Source organism: Oreochromis aureus, linkage group 14, assembly GCF_013358895.1.
Source record: "Oreochromis aureus strain Israel breed Guangdong linkage group 14, ZZ_aureus, whole genome shotgun sequence".
NCBI lineage: Eukaryota > Metazoa > Chordata > Actinopteri > Cichliformes > Cichlidae > Oreochromis > Oreochromis aureus.
The window spans coordinates 1,682,767-1,701,907 of record NC_052955.1 but is presented as its reverse complement, the minus strand read 5'-3'; the positions used below and the strand labels follow the sequence as shown (position 1 = coordinate 1,701,907).

At 44.3% G+C, this 19,141-nt stretch overlaps 2 protein-coding genes across 2 annotated transcripts in view; both read left to right on the top strand.

Moving 5' to 3' along the window:
• LOC116314221 (P2Y purinoceptor 14-like) overlaps positions 1–307 on the top strand; it is a 15,459-nt gene extending 15,152 nt beyond the window's left edge. The window contains exon 5 of the mRNA XM_031732183.2: positions 278–307. The gene's annotated coding sequence lies outside the window, so the exon portion shown is untranslated. The remainder of the gene's footprint in view (positions 1–277) is intronic.
• Positions 1–19,141, top strand: part of ano7 (anoctamin 7) — a 19,580-nt gene extending 439 nt beyond the window's left edge. The window contains exons 2-24 of the mRNA XM_039598317.1: positions 312–415; positions 5,811–5,865; positions 5,945–6,072; positions 6,571–6,678; positions 6,753–6,889; positions 6,964–7,021; positions 7,806–7,916; positions 7,999–8,164; positions 8,238–8,328; positions 8,433–8,529; positions 9,232–9,375; positions 9,475–9,612; positions 11,503–11,601; positions 11,730–11,832; positions 13,353–13,464; positions 13,559–13,613; positions 13,896–13,993; positions 14,142–14,293; positions 14,382–14,587; positions 14,785–14,927; positions 18,098–18,188; positions 18,285–18,404; positions 18,489–19,141. Of these exons, the coding sequence (XP_039454251.1) occupies positions 332–415; positions 5,811–5,865; positions 5,945–6,072; positions 6,571–6,678; positions 6,753–6,889; positions 6,964–7,021; positions 7,806–7,916; positions 7,999–8,164; positions 8,238–8,328; positions 8,433–8,529; positions 9,232–9,375; positions 9,475–9,612; positions 11,503–11,601; positions 11,730–11,832; positions 13,353–13,464; positions 13,559–13,613; positions 13,896–13,993; positions 14,142–14,293; positions 14,382–14,587; positions 14,785–14,927; positions 18,098–18,188; positions 18,285–18,404; positions 18,489–18,641 (2,649 nt within the window). The 5' untranslated portion in view covers positions 312–331 and the 3' untranslated portion in view covers positions 18,642–19,141. The remainder of the gene's footprint in view (positions 1–311; positions 416–5,810; positions 5,866–5,944; positions 6,073–6,570; positions 6,679–6,752; positions 6,890–6,963; positions 7,022–7,805; positions 7,917–7,998; positions 8,165–8,237; positions 8,329–8,432; positions 8,530–9,231; positions 9,376–9,474; positions 9,613–11,502; positions 11,602–11,729; positions 11,833–13,352; positions 13,465–13,558; positions 13,614–13,895; positions 13,994–14,141; positions 14,294–14,381; positions 14,588–14,784; positions 14,928–18,097; positions 18,189–18,284; positions 18,405–18,488) is intronic.

Here is a 19,141-nt window from a genome sequence, read left to right as displayed (position 1 = left end):
ACTTCATATCATAACAGTGTTAAATATATTTATTGTGTTATTCATGAGAGGAGCTGGGCGCAGACTGTCAGAACAATAGAAAACAATAGAAAACAAAGTTACTTCATAGCTGCTCCGTGTTTAAGACCCTCACAATGTGATCGACCTGATAAACAGACGCTCTCATTAGAGAACATCAGTCCTCTGCAGGAAGTAGAGACTGAAGACCTGAACCATTACTACGGTGTCATTACAGTCGGTGACATCATGGAATAATGAAAATAACATTAAAAGACAGGTGTGTGTGTGTGTGTGTGTGTGTGTGTGTGCAGGAGGAGGAAAGTTTGGGAGGATGAGGCGGAGAGGGGATCAGAGAGAGGATGGCACAACACTAATCACCATGGAAACCAGCCCAGAGAACAACTATGGCACCATGGTAACAGCATGTGGTCAACAACTCCCTGATTGGATTGTAAAATCACTGTAGCTAAAAGATACAAATTGAAGTTTCACCCAAACATGCAGGAAGTCGTCTGATTTCACTGTCGACTCTCAGTGCTGATGGCAGTAAAACCGACACGATTGTCCTCTCGTATGGTCAGCCTGGCTGCAGCGTCACAGGTTAGACCAGCAGGGGGCGACACGCCTCGTTAGGGTTGTACTGGGCGTCAGTCTCTAGTTTGGGCTCGTATTCAGTAAAACATGGAGGCCATCAAGGATCTTCCACGATGGTCTCATCAGCTTATCACAAACCGTTAGCCACGCCTCACTCGTCACAGCTGGTTTCAAAACTTGCACTGAGCATGCTCAGTTCACCTAAATCAGTGACATTACAGTATCTATGGCTGCCTTTTATACTGCCCAGGGCTCATGCTGGACTGTATTCACAGTCTTCACTGTAAAGAAGTTGTTTAAAGCACAAACTTCAATACGACTGGATGGTAAATTTAGACTCCGCCCCCGTGTGATAGCTACTGCACGCAGGGAGGTGTCTGCAGCTCTAAACTGTGCTGGGCCTCAAACTAACAGAAGCTCACAGTTGGTGTGAAGACGGTTCAAGCATGTCTGAGTGAAAGCAGGTGAAGCCCGGAAGCTTCACCACAGCTTTGCTCTCTCTGCTGCTTTTTAATTAAACTGGGCTGTGGCAGGAAACAGGAAGTGCATGATGAGGAGAGACTGAGCGGCTCCACTCGGTTCAGCACTGAGTGATCAAACAGTTGATGTTTGTTCCGCTCTTGCTCTCGTCAGCATGTCTGTCGTCGTCCTCGTTAGCGACAGTGGAGACGTGAAACAGCAGGAAGAGTGGCACAAAGTGTTCAGGAGCAAATAAAAAACACGAAGCTTCCCGCCGCTGCTGGACCAGTACCAGCCCAGATCCACACAAACACGCCAGCGTAGCCTTTGGGTTGGATTTTTGGAAGTGGCTGCAGGTTTCACGAACATCTCGAGAATCCTCAGAGCTGTTCATAGAAAACATTAGCTCAGTGACAGTGAAGCGTTTACCTCCATACCTCATCATCACACGTATCATTAAACAGGATGAAAACTGGGGTTACATAGAAATCATAGCCACACATTAGCCTCAGCGCTACGTTTGACAGCTATGTGCTGACAGCTGAGGTGTTTGTCTTCACATCTGGGCTGCTGCTGTGAGTGCCGACCTGTGATCAGCACTTTTGTTTTGGCTCCTGGGACTTTATAATACAGCCCACGGCTAAGAGTGCTGCTATCTTAGGATTAAGTGGCTTTTCCAGGTGTGTTACCTGATATCATGATTGAATTAGGATTACTTGCTGGTAGGTACATTAGAATAAGGAGGTAATAGTTCACGTTTTTACCAGGAAGAAGGAATAATTCTGTAATTAACTTTAAGTACTGAGTACTTTCTGGGTATTTTAGCAGAAAAGCAAACAAAATGATGTCATCTTACATTGTACATACACTGTACTTTCAGGGGTGTGGGCCATGTTATGAAGTATTTTATTACACATATAACATAAAAATATATGATAAGAACTGTTGTCCTTTTCCTTGTGAGGAGATAAAACAAAGAGCAACAAATGCAGGATCATGTGATCTTTACAAACACTCCAAACTTCAACCAGAACTTTCAGAAGGACAGAAAACACCAATCAGTATATGTATCAATTAGGGGTGGAGCCGAACCCGAATACGGTATTCGGAAAGGTACAAATAACGTGTTTTTTACGAATACTTATTTCAAACAAATACTTTAAAAAATATTTGTATTCGAGAACAAGAAAAACTTTATATCAAAAAGCTGAGTTTCCTTATGAGACCACAGTGCATGACTGGATGAGTGAGTGACGTGTGACAGAGGTGGCTGACACCGGCTGCTCCGCACAGCAACAGAGAGGCTCGGCTGAGCCAAAAAAGACTGAACTGCATCACTATTTTTGTTGAATAGATTTTTTTGTATCATAACTGGGCTCCGGAGGCAGTTTATAACTTTCGCGAAGATCGGGAGATTATTCCATTACGCTGCATTACTGACGTCTGCAGTCGCTATAGGATAATTAACCTTAGCGAAGCTTCCCGTCACTCATTAACTTAGCTGAAACTCCCCACATGGATTTGGGCAACCAAATAGAAAGGAGTGTTGCTGCTGCTGAGCCACTTCTTGGTCCTCCAACAGCCAAAAAGCTCAAGTTCTGTGTGGAAGCATTTTACAGTCAGTGCTGCAGATGAAACCAAAGTGATATGTAATGTATGCAAAAGTCAAATCAGCAGAGGCAGAGATATCAAACATCTGTTAACATCTGCTATGCATAATCACATGCACTTAAGGCATCCTCCTGGTACTGTCTGCCAACCCCCCACAAGCACCAGTTTATCATCACAGCCATGTTCTGCCCCTCAAGTCAGTTTCGCTGTCTGTTCAGCGTGCTCCAACAAGGACGGGTGGTGGTGAGTTCATAATGTTCACAATGGTATTTTATTAGTTGTTGGTTTAACCATGGATGAGGCAATGGCTGTTATGTTATTTTCTTTTCAATGACGTTCCTTATTACATGTTCATTTCTGGATTTATGGAAAAACATCAACTAATATTGCATATCCATAATTATTGTAATGGATGTAATTAAAGAATACTTACACTATAACGTTAATTAGAAGTGTAACACAAAAAAACTGGATTTTTACACCTATTTTGAATTTTACTCGAATTCAAATACAAATACTTTTCCCCCCTCAACAAATACAAATACAGATACAAATGCCGGCTGCTTTGCACATCTCTAGTATCAATATATGTATATATTTATATATATGAAAATACACAGGTATTGGCCATGGATGCTTTTATTTTATGCAAGATGAAGAACATTGATTTTGTCAGTTTTTCCTGTTCATGATGATTCAGTTTTCTGTCGGTTTGAAAGTTCTGTTTCGGGCTCAGGAAAAGATTTCAGTCCCCGCTGCTGCTCGTGCCATCCATCCATCCATCCATCCATCCATTCATCATCCATCCATCCATCCTATATATCCATCCATTCATCATCCATCCATCCATCCATCCATCCTATATATCCATCCATCCAATATATCAACCATCCATCCATCCATCCATCCATCCATCCTATATATCCATCCATCCAATATATCAACCATCCATCCATCCATCCATCCATCCATCCATCCATCCAATATATCATCCATCCATCCATCCATCCATCCATCCTATATATCCATCCATCCATCCATCCATCCAATATATCCATCCATCCATCCATCCTATATATCCATCCATCCAATCCATCAATCCATCCATCCATCCATCCATCCATCCAATATATCCATCCATCCATCCATCCTATATATCCATCCATCCAATATATCAACCATCCATCCATCGATCCATCCATCCTATATATCCATCCATCCATTATATCCATCCATCCATCCATCCATCCATCCATCCATCCAATATATCCATCCATCCATTATATCCATCCATCCATTCATCATCCATCCATCCATCCTATATATCCATCCATCCACCCAGTATATCAACCATCCATCCATCCATCCATGCATCCATCCAATATATCAACCATCCATCCATCCATGCATCCATCCAATATATCAACCATCCATCCATCCAATATATCAACCATCCATCCATCCATCCATGCATCCATCCAATATATCAACCATCCATCCATCCATCCATCCATCCTATATATCCATCCTATATATCCATCCGCAGCTTGCCATCACCAGTGTATGAATGTCAGTCATGTGAATGGGTGAATGACTGGATATGTAAAGCGCTTTGGGGTCCATAGGGATCCATAAAAGCGCTATATCCATCCATCCATCCATTTATCCATTTACCATCCATCCATCCATCCATCCATCCAATATATCCATCCATCCATCCATCCATCCATCCAATATATCAACCATCCATCCGTCCATCCATCCAATATATCAACCATCCATCCATCAGTCATCCAATATATCAAATCCATCCATTCGGTCCATCCATCCAATATATCCATCCATCCATCCATCCATCCATCCAATATATATATCATCCATCCATCCATCCATCCATCCGTCCATCCATCCTATATATCCATCCATCCATCCATCCATCCATCCAATATATCAATCCATCCATCCATCCATCCTATATCAATCCATCCATCCATCCATATATCCATCCATCCATCCATCCATCCATCCATCCATATATCCATCCATCCATCCAATCATATCATCCATCCATCCATCCATCCATCATCCATCCATCCATCATATCATCCATCCCATATATCCATCCATCCATCCATCCATCCATCCATCCATCCATCCATCCATCATATCATCTATCCCATATATCCATCTATCTAATTCATCCAATATGTCATCCATTCATCCGTCCATTTTTTCGATATATCAATAACACATTAGCCCTGTTAGCCCTGTTAGCCTTGCTGCTTGTGCCCTGATCTTTATTTCCTCTTGTGAGCAGGAGAGCGAGAACAGTCCTTATCACATTTTATTATTATTTAACTTGGGAGGAGCAGCAGAGCAGCCATGGTACATAATAAAAATGTAAAAAGGCTAGATTAAACCACTACAGCAGTAAAATAATTTAGAGTGTAATTATTTCGTTGTATTATTACCTCCTTATTCTAATGTTTCTACTGGTACATGTTTGTAGGTAAATGTCATTTCATTTGATTTGACTGTAATTGCAGGTAAAACATGATTCCAGCGGAATTCCACGTGTAGTGGCGGGCCGTGTGAGTGCTGTGGCATTTTTCCACAGTTATGCAAACAGTGGGTTTGTGGTGACAAGTTTACACACGTGAGTCGGCTAATGTAACGAGCACACATGTAAACATTACTCCATATGAATAATTCATAAAGTTGGCACGTCATCTCTGTCCCACAGAAATGAATGGATCGGCTGCTCTGACGCCTCACAGATAAAATGCTTCCTTCGTGCTCTTCACCGTGTTTTTGTCTCTCTTGTGAATGTTAGCGATGATTGGATCGTACAAACAGTGTATCTTCTCCTTCCTCACCTGCAGAGACAAACATGACAGAGCATCGTTCCAGAACAGCGTTCTGTCCTTCAGAAACCTCCTAAAGGTCCTTGTCTCTGCTCAAGGGCCTGCCAGGCTCCATAAATAACTCTGATCGTCAGCAGGATTCAGTCCTTTAAGCTTTCACTGCAAGTCTCACAGTTTCCTTAGAATTACAAACTCTTAGTTTCAGGAAGCTTTGTGAAAACAGACCCTGCTATTTGATTGTTTTCCTCTAAACCTAGTCTGACAGGATTTATTATTTCCCAGAATGCAGTTCAGCCTCAGGATGGGAATGTTTTCAGTGATGGATCGACTCGAGTCGGTGAGTAGCAAATAAAATTGTACCGTTTCAAATGCAGAGTGTTTAGCAGAGGAATCGAACCTGTGATCCTCTCGGTCAGACTTTGTGCTGGTGTGGGAGGAGCCAAGAAGCATGCAGGAGGAGAGCATGGGTGTTAGCCCCGCCCACCACAGGTGGAGGGAGGAGTTTCTGAAAAGACTGAGACACTCTGGACTTCTGCAGGAACAGGTGAGCTAAACAAACACAGGTGGGTCTGCAGGTAAGGCAAACATGGAGGAAGTGAAACTAAACTGTCACATGACCCGTGACGTAAGGAAGCAGCCACCTTCACTTTGGATATCAGGAAATAAATAACAGACATTATATAGTTACTATACAGTGAAGCAGTCACAGATGTCTCAGAGCTTCTGCTTTATCCTGCAGATCTGCAGATACATGATGTTACAGCCGAGACCTTTTGTTTTTGTGCTGTAAACTCATTCAGATAAAACAGAAAGATAACAGAAAGGTAAATGTCCTCGTGTGGTGGCCGATGGCTTTGAGTTCGCCACTGTTGTCCACTGCATGAATGCAGCTGCTCACAACTGAAGCTTCTTTTACCAGACTCCCACCTCTGACCTCTGACCGCAGACACACTCAGGTATCTGTTTACATGAGGCGCGGGTCCTGGAGCGGTGGTGTTGAAAGGAGGCGAAGGACGCTGAGATCTTTTCTTCTTCTCTGCAGAAGGAGGTCCTCCAGACAAAGAAGAGGATCTGTTTTGTCCTCCTCAGTGCTCCGTGGAGTGTGCTCTGTTACTACGCTGAGGAGATCAGCCTCAGAGTCCCGCTGCAGGTACAGCCCACGTCCTCTGCCGCCGTCCTCACGCTCAGCAGCCGTCTCACGGCATGTCCTCTGTCCTCCTGCAGGTGGTCACCGCTCCCATCGTTAACTGGTCTGAACAGATCCTGTCCAAGCTGTCTCTTCCCAATCTTATGTCCCAGGATGTCCCCAACCCCCCGCCCGACTACTACACCTGCCAGTTCAGGACCAACAAGCTGGAGAGGTACAAACACTCAGGACCTGTGTCCCGTGTCACCCTCTTTCTCCTCCCTCACTCTCCCTGTTTCCCGCCTGCAGGTTTTTGGGCAGTAACAACAAAGACACGTTCTTCAAGACGACCCAGAGACACCAGGTGGTGAGTAAAGAAAACAAAATGGTCTCGAGCAACTTGTGGCCATGCCGTGCAGATCACTGTGGTGCACGTAGAAATGAAAACTGAATATTTATGGTGTATTTTAGGATAGTTTGACTATTTCAGAGGACAAATCCAGAAAATAGAAACAGACAAATAAATGTTAATATTTCAAAAAATCTTTAAACAAAAATACACAAACCAACATCTAAGAGTTTTTAATCCAAAGAACCTGAAAGTGTGAATTTAAGATTTCTTGTGCTGCTTCATTAATGACACAAAACCCGAGCAGATGTGAACTGTCTGTTTGGTCGTGTTGGGAAAGTTTCCAGCACAGCTTCAGTAAACTGAGCTGAGAGCGAGCTGCTCTGATTGGCTCAAAGGCAGAAATACCAGCGAACAACCAGATCCAGGATGTATCGGTCAACAGACGGATGCTGCCAGCAGCAACGCCTCCTCCTCAAACAAACTCTGCAAACAGACACACACACACAAATGTCCATGTGTGTGTGTGTATGTGTGTGTGTAGCACTTTATTTCATGTGTCTGTATTTCCTTAACAATCCACTAAAGTTTCCTGAAAACAACACAAACATGTTTCTGTGGTTCTGAATCGAGATGGTTGTGGTGTTCTGCAGGGCACTGTCCTGGAGGCTCTGTTCTTTCTATTAATGCTAAAAGTTTCAGGGAAACAAAGTTTCAGCCCTGTCATAATCAGCCTTAGATATAGTTATGCTAGCTTAGCATGAAGCAAGCTGAGTTCCTTGAAACCCTCATGTCCCTCCAGCTGTATGAGATCTTAGCCAGGACTCCGTATGGTTTGGTGAAGAACGGGGAGGTGGGCGTCGACCGTCTGGTGAACGAGCAGGTCTTCACCGCCGCCTACCCGCTGCACGAGGTGAGATGTACACCACGAGCCTGGTCTGAAGCTGCTGTGGTTCCCAGACTGATATCCAGGCTGATGTTTACGATGTTTGCAGGGAGATTATCAGCTGCCAACCCCCCCGGTTAGTCCCCAGAGTTTAAGCCTGAGGCAGATCCTGTATGCTTACTGGGCCCAGTGGTCCTGCTGGAGACGCTACCAACCTCTGGACCACATCAGGGAGTACTTTGGGGAGAAGATCGCACTTTATTTTGCCTGGTTAGGTAAATATGAGGAAAATCCCTCAGACGTTATATTGTTATTGGGTGACGAGTGTCTCACAGTGTCTGCATGCAGGCTTCTACACCGGCTGGCTGCTGCCGGCATCTGTCGTAGGGACGGTGATCTTCCTGATCGGGTTTTGGCTCGTGGCCACCGACATTCCAGCGTGAGTACAAATTCATCATCAGCGTTCATTTTAAAGCAGTTTGTGAGGACATTCTTATTCATCATGGTTGATGCACCTGTGGTGATCTGTGTTTGAATTTGTAGGAACGAGTTGTGTGGTAGCGGAAACAGCTTCGTCATGTGTCCGCTCTGTAATATCTGCTCCTACTGGAACTACTCCAGCATCTGCGTCACCTACAAGGTACCTGCCACCACCACACCTCTCGCATTTATTTAAATGTTTCAGTTCTCTGGGAGGACACAGGGCGAGGCAAAGCAGCCATGTTCCTTATTCCATCATATTTTCATGCATCACTGTGGTTTCATCTCGCTGATCTCTGTGAGATGGATCGTGGATGTTTCTTCAGAGGTTTCTGTTTCCTGATACGTCTCCTGGCAGATTAATAGTCGGTGCTGTCTACAAGCCAGGAATCTTCTGTTGGAATATTTTTTTTATATTTTTTTGTTGGTAAGAAGTCAAAACAAGAAGAAAATCCTTATATATTCTCTACATGTTCTACACAGGCTCTTTTCATAATTGCTGGCTCACAGATTTTCTCCAACACTGAGGTCAACGATCCTCATATCTGGTCCTGGATGTTTGTTGAGGTTTTGTGTTTGATTTTGGAGAAATGAGCAGCTGTAAAGACCTCAGCTACTCTGACAGAGATCAGATCACTTCTTGGTGTCAAATACCACACTGACCTTCAGAGGTCAGAGGCTCATCGGGCAGTTTAAAAGTGGACAGCAGTATAAAACTCTGTCCTCTGACCTCATCAGGTCCTCTGAGCGGCCACTTAGTTAAATGTTTGGAAGTCAGCACAGGCTGATGTTACTGAGCCATCTGTGTATCCACCACCTCTGCTGGTGTCCCGTCTCTGAAAGGCTGTTGATGTCTCTGCAGGCAGGTCTGCTGTTTGATAACGGAGGAACCGTTTTCCTCAGTGTCTTCATGTCTCTGTGGGCCATCACCTTCCTCGAGTACTGGAAGAGAACGTGTTCATCTTTGTCTCACCGCTGGGACTGCTCCGACTTCCAGGACATCGAGGTGTGATGCCATCGCTCGGCCTCGCCTGCTTGTAATTAAAGTTAACCAGTGGGTTGTTTCGGGGGGTTTGTGAATTTGTGAATTTCACATCTTTGGCAGGAGCGACCTCGTCCAGAGTTCACCGCCATGGCACCGATGACCATGAGGAACCCGGTGACCGGAGCGGAGGAGCCGTACTTTCCTGAAAATAAGCGATTCAACAGAACTCTGACTGGCTGCATGGTCATCATCATCATGGTGAGTCTCCTGAAGTCCTCGTAGCCGACACAGTCTAAGACACGCGTCCACCCGATCTAAGGTCACGGCTTCCACAGGTGTAAAATGATTATTGCATGATGCTGCCAGCAGAGGGTAGGGTCGTTTCTGTTCTCAGAATCTCTCAGAATTTCTGACAGTGGCCCCTCCCCCATCCTGCTCTGGAGCTGGTTTTCACTCCCGCCTCCAATATGTCAACCAGTTCTTGTTTGGGGGTCAGCACTGACATCACTGTGATGGAAAGGGGCTGAAGGTTGGAGCCATCAGGGGCTGTGGGTGGTGCTAATTCTGTCCAACCTGTTATTATGTGGTCATCCATGCAAAGAAGTCGGGACACTGAGTCAAACACAAATAAAAATAGAATGCAATGATTTGCAAATCTCATAAAGTCTAATTTTATTCCCAGTAGAACATGTTGTGTTTAAACTGAGACACATCCTGTTGGATGTGACAGAGAACGGAGCACCTTGAAGCCACATGTGACCATGATGGAGAACCGGCGCTGTCTCCTCTGGGCCAAAACCGATCTGAGGTCAGACCCATCCAAACATGGACACCGCGTCCTCGGGCTGAAGAGGAGAGCAAGCATTCGGCTGGGGGGGCTTCAGTGTCCATGGAACTGACAGCTGGCACATCTGGAAAGGCTCCATCAGTGCTGAAAGGTGTAAAGTGGTGTTAGAGCAACATCTGCTCCATGCAGATGTTTCTCATGAAGGCCTTTGTGTTTGAGCAGGACGACGCTGAACAACAGACTGCATCTATTCCAGCCTCACGGCTTCAGAGGAGCAGAGTCCGGCCACTGAACCGGCCGCCTGCAGTCCAGTGACCAGACAACATCTCTGACCAGAGCCAGGAGCTCATATCCTTTTCACAGATCACAGTGGTTTGTTTCAAAATCAGTGGTTTGTTCAAAATCTGAATTTATGAGATTCAAAATCACTTCCTTCTGTTTTTATTTACATTTACAGACTCAGTGGTGACAAAGATGTTCACACCTACCATCAGCTGTACGTTAGACGAGCTGCAGGTCTCCTACGAGCTTTCTGGCTTCACGTTTCTTCTGTTAGATCATTTAAATTTTAGCCTAATCCTAAACCTGAACAGCTGCTGTTGCCTGTGTGCATGTTAGCAGGTTAATTAAGTTCATGATGTCATACTTGACAGATCCATATCTGGCCAATGAGATTTCTCTCCCATATGTTAACCAATCAGTGTGTCACGACTGGGGCAGCAGTTGTGTGATGTATTGAAGGAGGACCTAAGTTGCAGACAGCGGTGGTGATGCAAGTGAATTTTATTTACAGTGTGGCAAGTGGCAAACAGGAAATGTGTAACAGGCTAGACAAAAACTAAACTGGGAAAAATAGAAACCAAACCTGAAATCATAATATAAGGAGACACGCGGGATGAGGAGCAGAGAGACGCTGAGAACACAAGATTACACAGAATAACAGAGACGGACCCACGAGGAGCAGAGGTAGACGCACTCTGTAAGAACACACACGAGGTAATCAGGAAACAACACACAGGAGCACACAGCTGAACCTAATGGGCATGACGAGACACAGAACTTCAAAGTAAAACAGGAAATCACAAACTGTTTTACAAACAAACTCAGGAACAAGAATGCAGCACCGGGAAAGCACACAGGCAGGAATAACAAAACCCTAAGAACTGTTGAACAAAATACCAAAATCAGAATAAACTAGAACACAGGATAATAATAGGAACAGTAAACACAAAACGCTGGGTCTAACGACCCAGGACCGTGACACACTGTGCATCTACACTTATGAATCTGTCTGTGTCTCGATCTTAAAATGAAATCAGGCGTCAGCGGATAAAAAGTCTGAAATGACTTCTTCTGTGCAGGTCGCCGTGGTGTTGATTTTTCTCACGGGCATCATTTTGTATCGCACCATCCTCAGCATCATCATCTACAAGTCAGAGTACAGCTTCTTCAGCTTCTCTGTGAGTAAAAGGCAGCTCGCCTGCCTTCACCTGGATCCACGAAGCTTCCTCGAGGACCGCAACATCACTGACGCCATCACACCTGTGTGTGTGTGTGTGTGTGTGTGTGTGTGTGTGTGTGTGTTTAGGCTGGAAGAATAGCCAGTTTCTCAGGGTCTGTGTTGAATCTGCTGGTCATCCTTCTGCTGTCCAGGATTTACACCGCCCTGGCCCACATCCTCACCCGCTGGGGTGAGTCTCCCTCCACATCTCAGCCTCGTTTAAAGAAACTTTACACATTTTCATAAATTGTAGGATTCTATGAAAATGTCTGATCTTTTCTGAGACCAGTTTATTAATGAATATTTTAGGAGGTCTAAGACCTTTTAGCTGATAACAAATAACAGCTGCTAACTGAGCTTTTACTGGGTAATCTTGGCTTTTCATTTTCACTACTGTTCAGGTAAAAATAGACAAATTTAATTTGGCGCGCCATTCATTTCATCTGAAGGTGTGTGTGTGTGTGTACCTGTTTAGATATCTTTGTGGGGACCAACAGTCACTTATGGGGGCAAAGTGTCTGTCCCCACGAGTTTGAACCATTTTTGACTCAAAATGTGGTTTTAGTGTCAGGGTCAGGTTATGGTTAAGATTAGGCATTCTTTTTGATGGTTAGGGTCAGAGATGGGCAGTAACGCATTAGTTGTAATGCGTTACTGTAATCTGATTACTTTTTTCAAGTAACGAGTAATGTAAGGGATTACTATTGCAAAAGCGGTAATTAGATTACCCTTACTTTCCCGTAGGAACGCTGCGTTACTGCGTTACTAAAACCGTGATTTTTTGCGAGAGTGTCTCATGACAGTGACGTAAGCGAGTGCGACGTTCGTGACAACAGCTGTCTGCAGATCAACAATGGATAATATATCGAGTGCGGAGAGAGTATGAGCGTGCAGCGTTTAAAGCGTGGAAGTACTGACCTTACTTTGAGTTTGATTCCATAAAAAGTGACAAAAACATTAGTGTCCACTGTTCACTGCGTGGGAAGAAAACTTATTTTTACACCGAAAAAAACCCCTAAACTTCCAAGCAAGCACCAAGTGCGCTACGAGAAACTCGCGGATTCTTCCACTGACCGCTGCGGCACACCTGCACCAGGGTAAACCTCCGCCTACCCCAGTCCTGCTTTACAGGTGAAAATAGAGCAACAGGACCGCTGAGTCTTTGATTTTATTTATTTTCTGCTGTGTTTTACTTGCATCTATTTGAAAGAGTGAGTGTAAACACAAAAACATATTTTATTTTATGTGCTGGAATGTGCAGAAAATAGGTTTAAATGTTAAACAAATTTCTTCCAGTCAGAGTATGTTGCATATAATTTAATTTTTGCTTGATGCATAAAGTTAAAAGATTAAAACTAATAAAACAAGTTTTAAAAAGAGACTTTTCCATTTGATTACATTTTGTATGATGGATTATGCAGAAAAAGTAGAATTGGGCTGAAAGATCTATCGCTTTATCACCTATTCAGGTTGTAAATCGTGTTTTTAAAAAGTAACTAAGTAATTAATTACTTTTGAAAATAAGTAATCAGTAAAGTAACGGGATTACTTTTGGGGGGAAGTAATCAGTAATTAGTAACTGATTACTTTTTTCAAGTAACTTGACCAACACTGGTTAGGGTAAGCAGCTAGGATAAGCATTATGTCAATGAGATGTCCTCACTAAGATATGAAAACGAGAATGTGTGTGTGTCTGTGTGTTCCTGTCAGAGATGCATCGCACTCAGACTAAATATGAAGACATGTTCATCCTGAAAGTTTTCGTCTTCCAGTTCGTTAACTTCTACTCGTCTCCGGTCTACATCGCCTTCTTCAAAGGCAGGTGCGAGCCACCGCCGAGCAGGCTGATCAACATTAAACTGATGAAACTCACCTCGGCTGGTTTGTAAAACCTGCTGATTGGTTGTTTGTTTCAGGTTCATTGGCTACCCTGGAAATTACAACACTTTGTTTGGAGTCCGCAACGAAGACGTAAGTTGATGATTGTGGTCATGTGATGATGATGATGATGTGATCGTCTTAGCCTAGATGGAAGTAGGTCAGATCTCTTCACCCAACAGCCTCAGATACAACAGTTTTGGAGGTCGTTTCCAGCTGTTTTTTTGAAATGAAGCACCCAAAGCAGCACGTCTGAATTTATAGTAGGGTACCTGCTGATCCTTCAGCTGAACTTGGCCTGTCTGAACTCACACTGCTCTCAGCTGCATGAATAGATGAACCACTAAACTCCGCCTCTCTGGCTGTGTGTTACAGTGTGGAGCAGGTGGATGTCTCATTGATCTGGCTCAGGAGCTGCTGGTCATCATGGTGGGAAAACAGCTGATCAACAACATCCAGGAGTTCATTTCCCCGTAAACAGACACACAGAGATACACAAACAGACTGCATCCTGGTGCCAGTGTGTCTCAGAATACTGGTGCATAATGCACAGTTATGTGGATTTGTGTAACCAAGCGCACTCTTGGGTGCTTTGCAATGATATGGACTCATTATTTGCAGGAAGGTGAAGTCATGGTGGCAGAAGAGGAAGATGAATCCTCAGCTGAAGGAGGCGGGACAGGAGGCCCAGAGGCAGGAGGAGGCTTCTCCCTGGGAGGCAGACTACCAGCTGCTGGTCTGTGAGGGACTCTTCAGCGAATACCTGGAGATGGGTGAGTCCGGATTTATCCTCGCATCCTGGGAGATGTAGTGTTTCATACGAGTCTGGTCTTCACTGTAAATCCTCCTCATCCTTCACAGTGATTCAGTTTGGGTTCATCACCATCTTCGTGGCGGCGTGCCCCCTCGCTCCTCTCTTCGCTCTCATTAATAATTGGGTGGAGGTCCGTCTGGACGCTCAGAAGTTTGTGACTGAATACCGCCGCCCGGTGGTAGAGCGAGCTCAGGACATCGGCATCTGGTTTCCTATCCTGCAGTTCATCGCACACATGGCCGTCCTGAGCAACGTAAGAATGTTTTGGTTTTTTTACATCTGGACGAACAGTTAGCATCCAACCCTGTTGATGTCATTCCCACCTGTTCAGCTAGAAAAGTCCAATTTGTATTTCCAAATTTAGCTCAAAACATACGTTTTATTCGCACCACAACCATAAATAATGATCCTATAAATCAGCCGCCAGTGAATCTGAACTTGTATTTTCAGGCGTTCCTCATAGCATTCACGTCATCCTTCGTGCCTCGACTGTACTACCGCTACACCAGAGACAGCACACTCAGCGGCTTCATCAACTTCACTCTGGCTACATCACCACTCAGCTACCAGCAACAGCACAACACATCCTGTAGGTAAGCATCTGCACCACAACACCACCACCAAGAACCACATGTCCATGGGCAGGCTGAGCCCGGTCGGACAGTCATGGACTTCATTTTAGCCCCAAAACAGTCATAGTCATAAGATCACACAAGACCAGGCATCTCAGCAGCTTTGAGATTGGGCTCAAAGGTGAAATGTCAAGTTTTCAAAGAAAGAACTTTGATTAGAGATCTAAAACACGATAGCAAAGTGTCCTGATTCTTTTAACTTAACGTCAGCAGCCACATCTTTAAATAAACACACATAATTTTAACACTGAGACACAAGTGTGTGTCATACTTATTCAATTCAATTCAATTCAATTTTATTTATATAGCGCCAAATCACAACAAAAATCGCCTCAAGGCGCTTCATAGGTACAGTAGATAGCACAGTGATGAGCACTTATGAGCTCATCACTGCCAGCTCAACACTTAATCTTTATTCATCCTCTTTGGTCATTAGCCACGTTATAGACTCGTCATATGACACATAATGGAACAGGAATATCATTTATTTGTAGGTGCACATTTCCCCTGACTAAGTAATGTTTGGGCTAAAACTGGGCTCTGTCTAACACAGGGGTGGCTGAATTACATTCAGCTAATGTGGGACTGAAAGTAGATTATATTAGACTTACTGGTCCCACATGATCACAACACACAGTGGTTGTCATGATCAGCGTTCGTGGACTGAATGGTCTGCGTCTCACCATGGAAGTCACGATGGACCTGCCCAAGGTCTGCAGGAACACCACAGGTGGTTAAACGGGTTTATATTGAAATGGGTGGAAGCCTTTTTTTTAGATGTGTGTTCAATGAGATCCAAAGACAATTCAGTTTTATTTATACAGCACCAAATCACAACAACAGTCGCCTCAAGGTGCTTTATATTGTAAGGTAGACCCTACAACAATACAGGGTGGGCCATTTATATGGATACACCGTAATAAAATGGGAATGGTTGGTGATATTAAAGTCCTGTTTGTGGCACATTAGTATATGTGAGGGGGCAAACTCCTCAAGATGGGTGGTGACCATGGTGGCCATTTAGAAGTCGGCCATCTTGGATACAACTTTTGTTTTTTCAATAGGAAGAGGGCCATGTGACACATCAAACTTATTGGTAATGTCACAAGAAAAACAATGGTGTGCTTGGTTTCAACGTAACTTTATTCTTTCATGAGTTATTTACAAGTTTCTGACCACTTATAAAATGTGTTCAATGTGCTGCCCATTGTGTTGGATTGTCAATCCAACCCTCTTCTCCCACTCTTCACACACTGATAGCAACACTGCAGGAGAAATGCCAGCACAGGCATCCAGTATCCGTAGTTTCAGGTGCTGCACATCTCGTATCTTCACACCATAGACAATTGCCTTCAGATGACCCCAAAGATAAAAGTCTAAGGGGTCAGATCGGGAGACCTTGGGGCCATTCAACTGGCCCCGACGACCAATCCACTTTCCAGGAAACTGTTCATCTAGGAATGCTCGGACCTGGCACCCATAATGTGGTGGTGCACCATCTTGCTGGAAAAACTCAGGGAACGTGCCAGCTTCAGTGCATAAAGAGGGAAACACATCATCATGAAGCAATTTAAAATATCCAGTGGCCTTGAGGTTTCCATTGATGAAGAATGGACCCACTATCGTTGTACCCCATATACCACACCAAACCATCACTTTTGTTGTTCCAACAGTCTTGGAGGATCCATCCAATGTGGGTTAGTGTCAGACCAATAGTGGTGGTTTTGTTTGTTAACTTCACCATTCACATAAAAGTTTGCCTCATCACTGAACAAAATCTTCTGCGTGAACTGAGGGTCCTGTTCCATTTTTGTTTTGCCCATTCTGCAAATTCTGTGCGCCGATCTGGGTCATCCTCGTTGAGATGCTGCAGTAGCTGGAGTTTGTAAGGGTGCCATTTGTGAGTAGCTAATATCCGCCCGAAGGGATGTTCGACTAATGCCACTCTCCAGTGACATGCGGTGAGTGCTACGCTGTGGGCTCTTGCTGAATGCAGCTAGGACAGCCACTGATGTTTCTTCATTAGTGACAGTTTTCTTGTGTCCACATTTTGGTAAATCCAACACTGAACCAGTTTCATGAAACTTAGCAAGCAGTTTGCTGACTGTAGCATGGGAGATGGGTGGTCTCGTAGGGTGTCTTGCATTGGAATCTGCTGCAATGACCCGGTTACTGCGTTCACCAGATATCAACACAATTTCGATCCACTCCTCACGTGTTAACCTCTTCGACATGTCAATGGCTGTGAACAAAGAGAAACTTGTAAATAACTCAGGAAAGAATAAAGTTACGTTGAAACCAAGCACACCATTGTTTTTCTTGTGACATTACCAATAAGTTTGATGTGTCACATGGCCCTCTTCCTATTGAAAAAACAAAAGTTGTATCCAAGATGGCCGACTTCTAAATGGCCACCATGGTCACCACCATCTTGAGGAGTTTGCCCCTCACATATACTAATGTGCCACAAACAGGACTTTAATATCACCAACCATTCCCATTTTATTACGGTGTATCCATATAAATGGCCCACCCTGTACATACAGAGAAAACCCAACAATCATATGACCCCCTATGAGCAAGCACTTTGGCAACAGTGGGAAGGAAAAACTCCCTTTTAACAGGAAGAAACCTCCAGCAAAACCAGGGGCGGCTCGGTTGGGGTGAGATGAGGAAGGCAGGACAAAGACACGCTGTGGAAGAGAGCCAGCAGACAACTTTTTACGTTTGTATTTGACAACCTAATCTTGACGTCATTTCGACATCTGTGACGTCACCTTTCATTTAACATTTGGTTGGTAGGAACAAAATCCTGAAAACAAATTCACTGTTGCTGTTGAAGTTTCGAGTGCTGTAGATGAACCAGAGAGCCTTCCAAACTCTGTCAAGTGTCTAAATGTTTACTGCAGCTCATTTTATTTATTCTGTAAATTTAAAATGCTGGTGGTGCCATAATGTAGTGGTTTACAGTGCTCTGCCGTTAAATCCCAGCAGGAGAGACAGAGGCTTTTGGGTTTGTGTCCGAAACGTATCGGGAGTGAAACTGTGCCACGTGAAAGAAGAAGCTACCTGCTGTGGATGAGTAGCACAGTACCTACTGCAGGTGATCGATGTGTGGTTATCTTACACAGGTATCGGGGTTTCAGGGATGAAAACGGTGAATACCTGCCAGAGTACTTCCACCTCCTCGCTATACAGCTTGGTTTCGTCATCATCTTCGAGGTCAGTGTCTCTCAGACTTCACTGAACCCCAAGCAGCTTGTGAACTGCTGATCGGCAGTCCGCACATTGAAGACTTGTCCCATTTTTCTTCCTCAGCACGTGGTCTTCTTCATCGGCCGCTTAATAGATTTGATGGTTCCTGATGTGTCCGAAGAGGTGGAGATGAAGATAAAGAGGGAGCACTACATGGCTAAAGAGGCTCTGGCTGAGAACCAGGTATCGAAGTTAACAGACTGTCACATGATGGTTTGTCTCACAGTTTGGTTTGCCACAGTTTAGTATCGTGTTCTATGCCTGCAGTCTCTGGGGAAGACCATGATTCCTGGGAATGGGGAAGCCCCGCCCAGTGAACTGCGACAGCGTAGATCCAGAATCTCTCCACAGGAGAGCGACCCACCGTCACCGAACCTGGAGGAGATCGCAGAGGAGACTGAAGCAATATTCAGCTCCTAAGACAAAGCTCAGGTGGACTTGGGCTACCTCTACAGCACCCAACGCTCGTTTTTAACCGCTCACTGCTTTTCACTGTGCCTGTCATCAAATAACTTAACTTTTTAACTGTAACGTACTATTTTCAAAACTTGCCATGTTTGTTGTAATTGAAGTTTCTGAGTTAAATGCTAAATGTTGCTCAGCAGCTGGTAACCTGATGGGAGGCAGTTAGCGAGAGCGCTGTAACATGAGCTGGGCTGTTTCATGTAATAAACATTTGGATATCTGTTACACATAAACCTATACATATCCAAACACTTTATGGGTGATTACAGAAACATAATCATCAGTGTTGGCATGAATTCACTGTGGATGAGGTAGCTTCTCTCACACTGTAGCTGAATGTGCTGTTTATGTGTATTTGAGTGCTTAGTCAGATATCTTGTGTAGTTTAGCTTCTACTGCTGAAAGGTTTTAGTCTATTTTCTAATAAAAATTCATGGCCAAGAAGATTTACATTA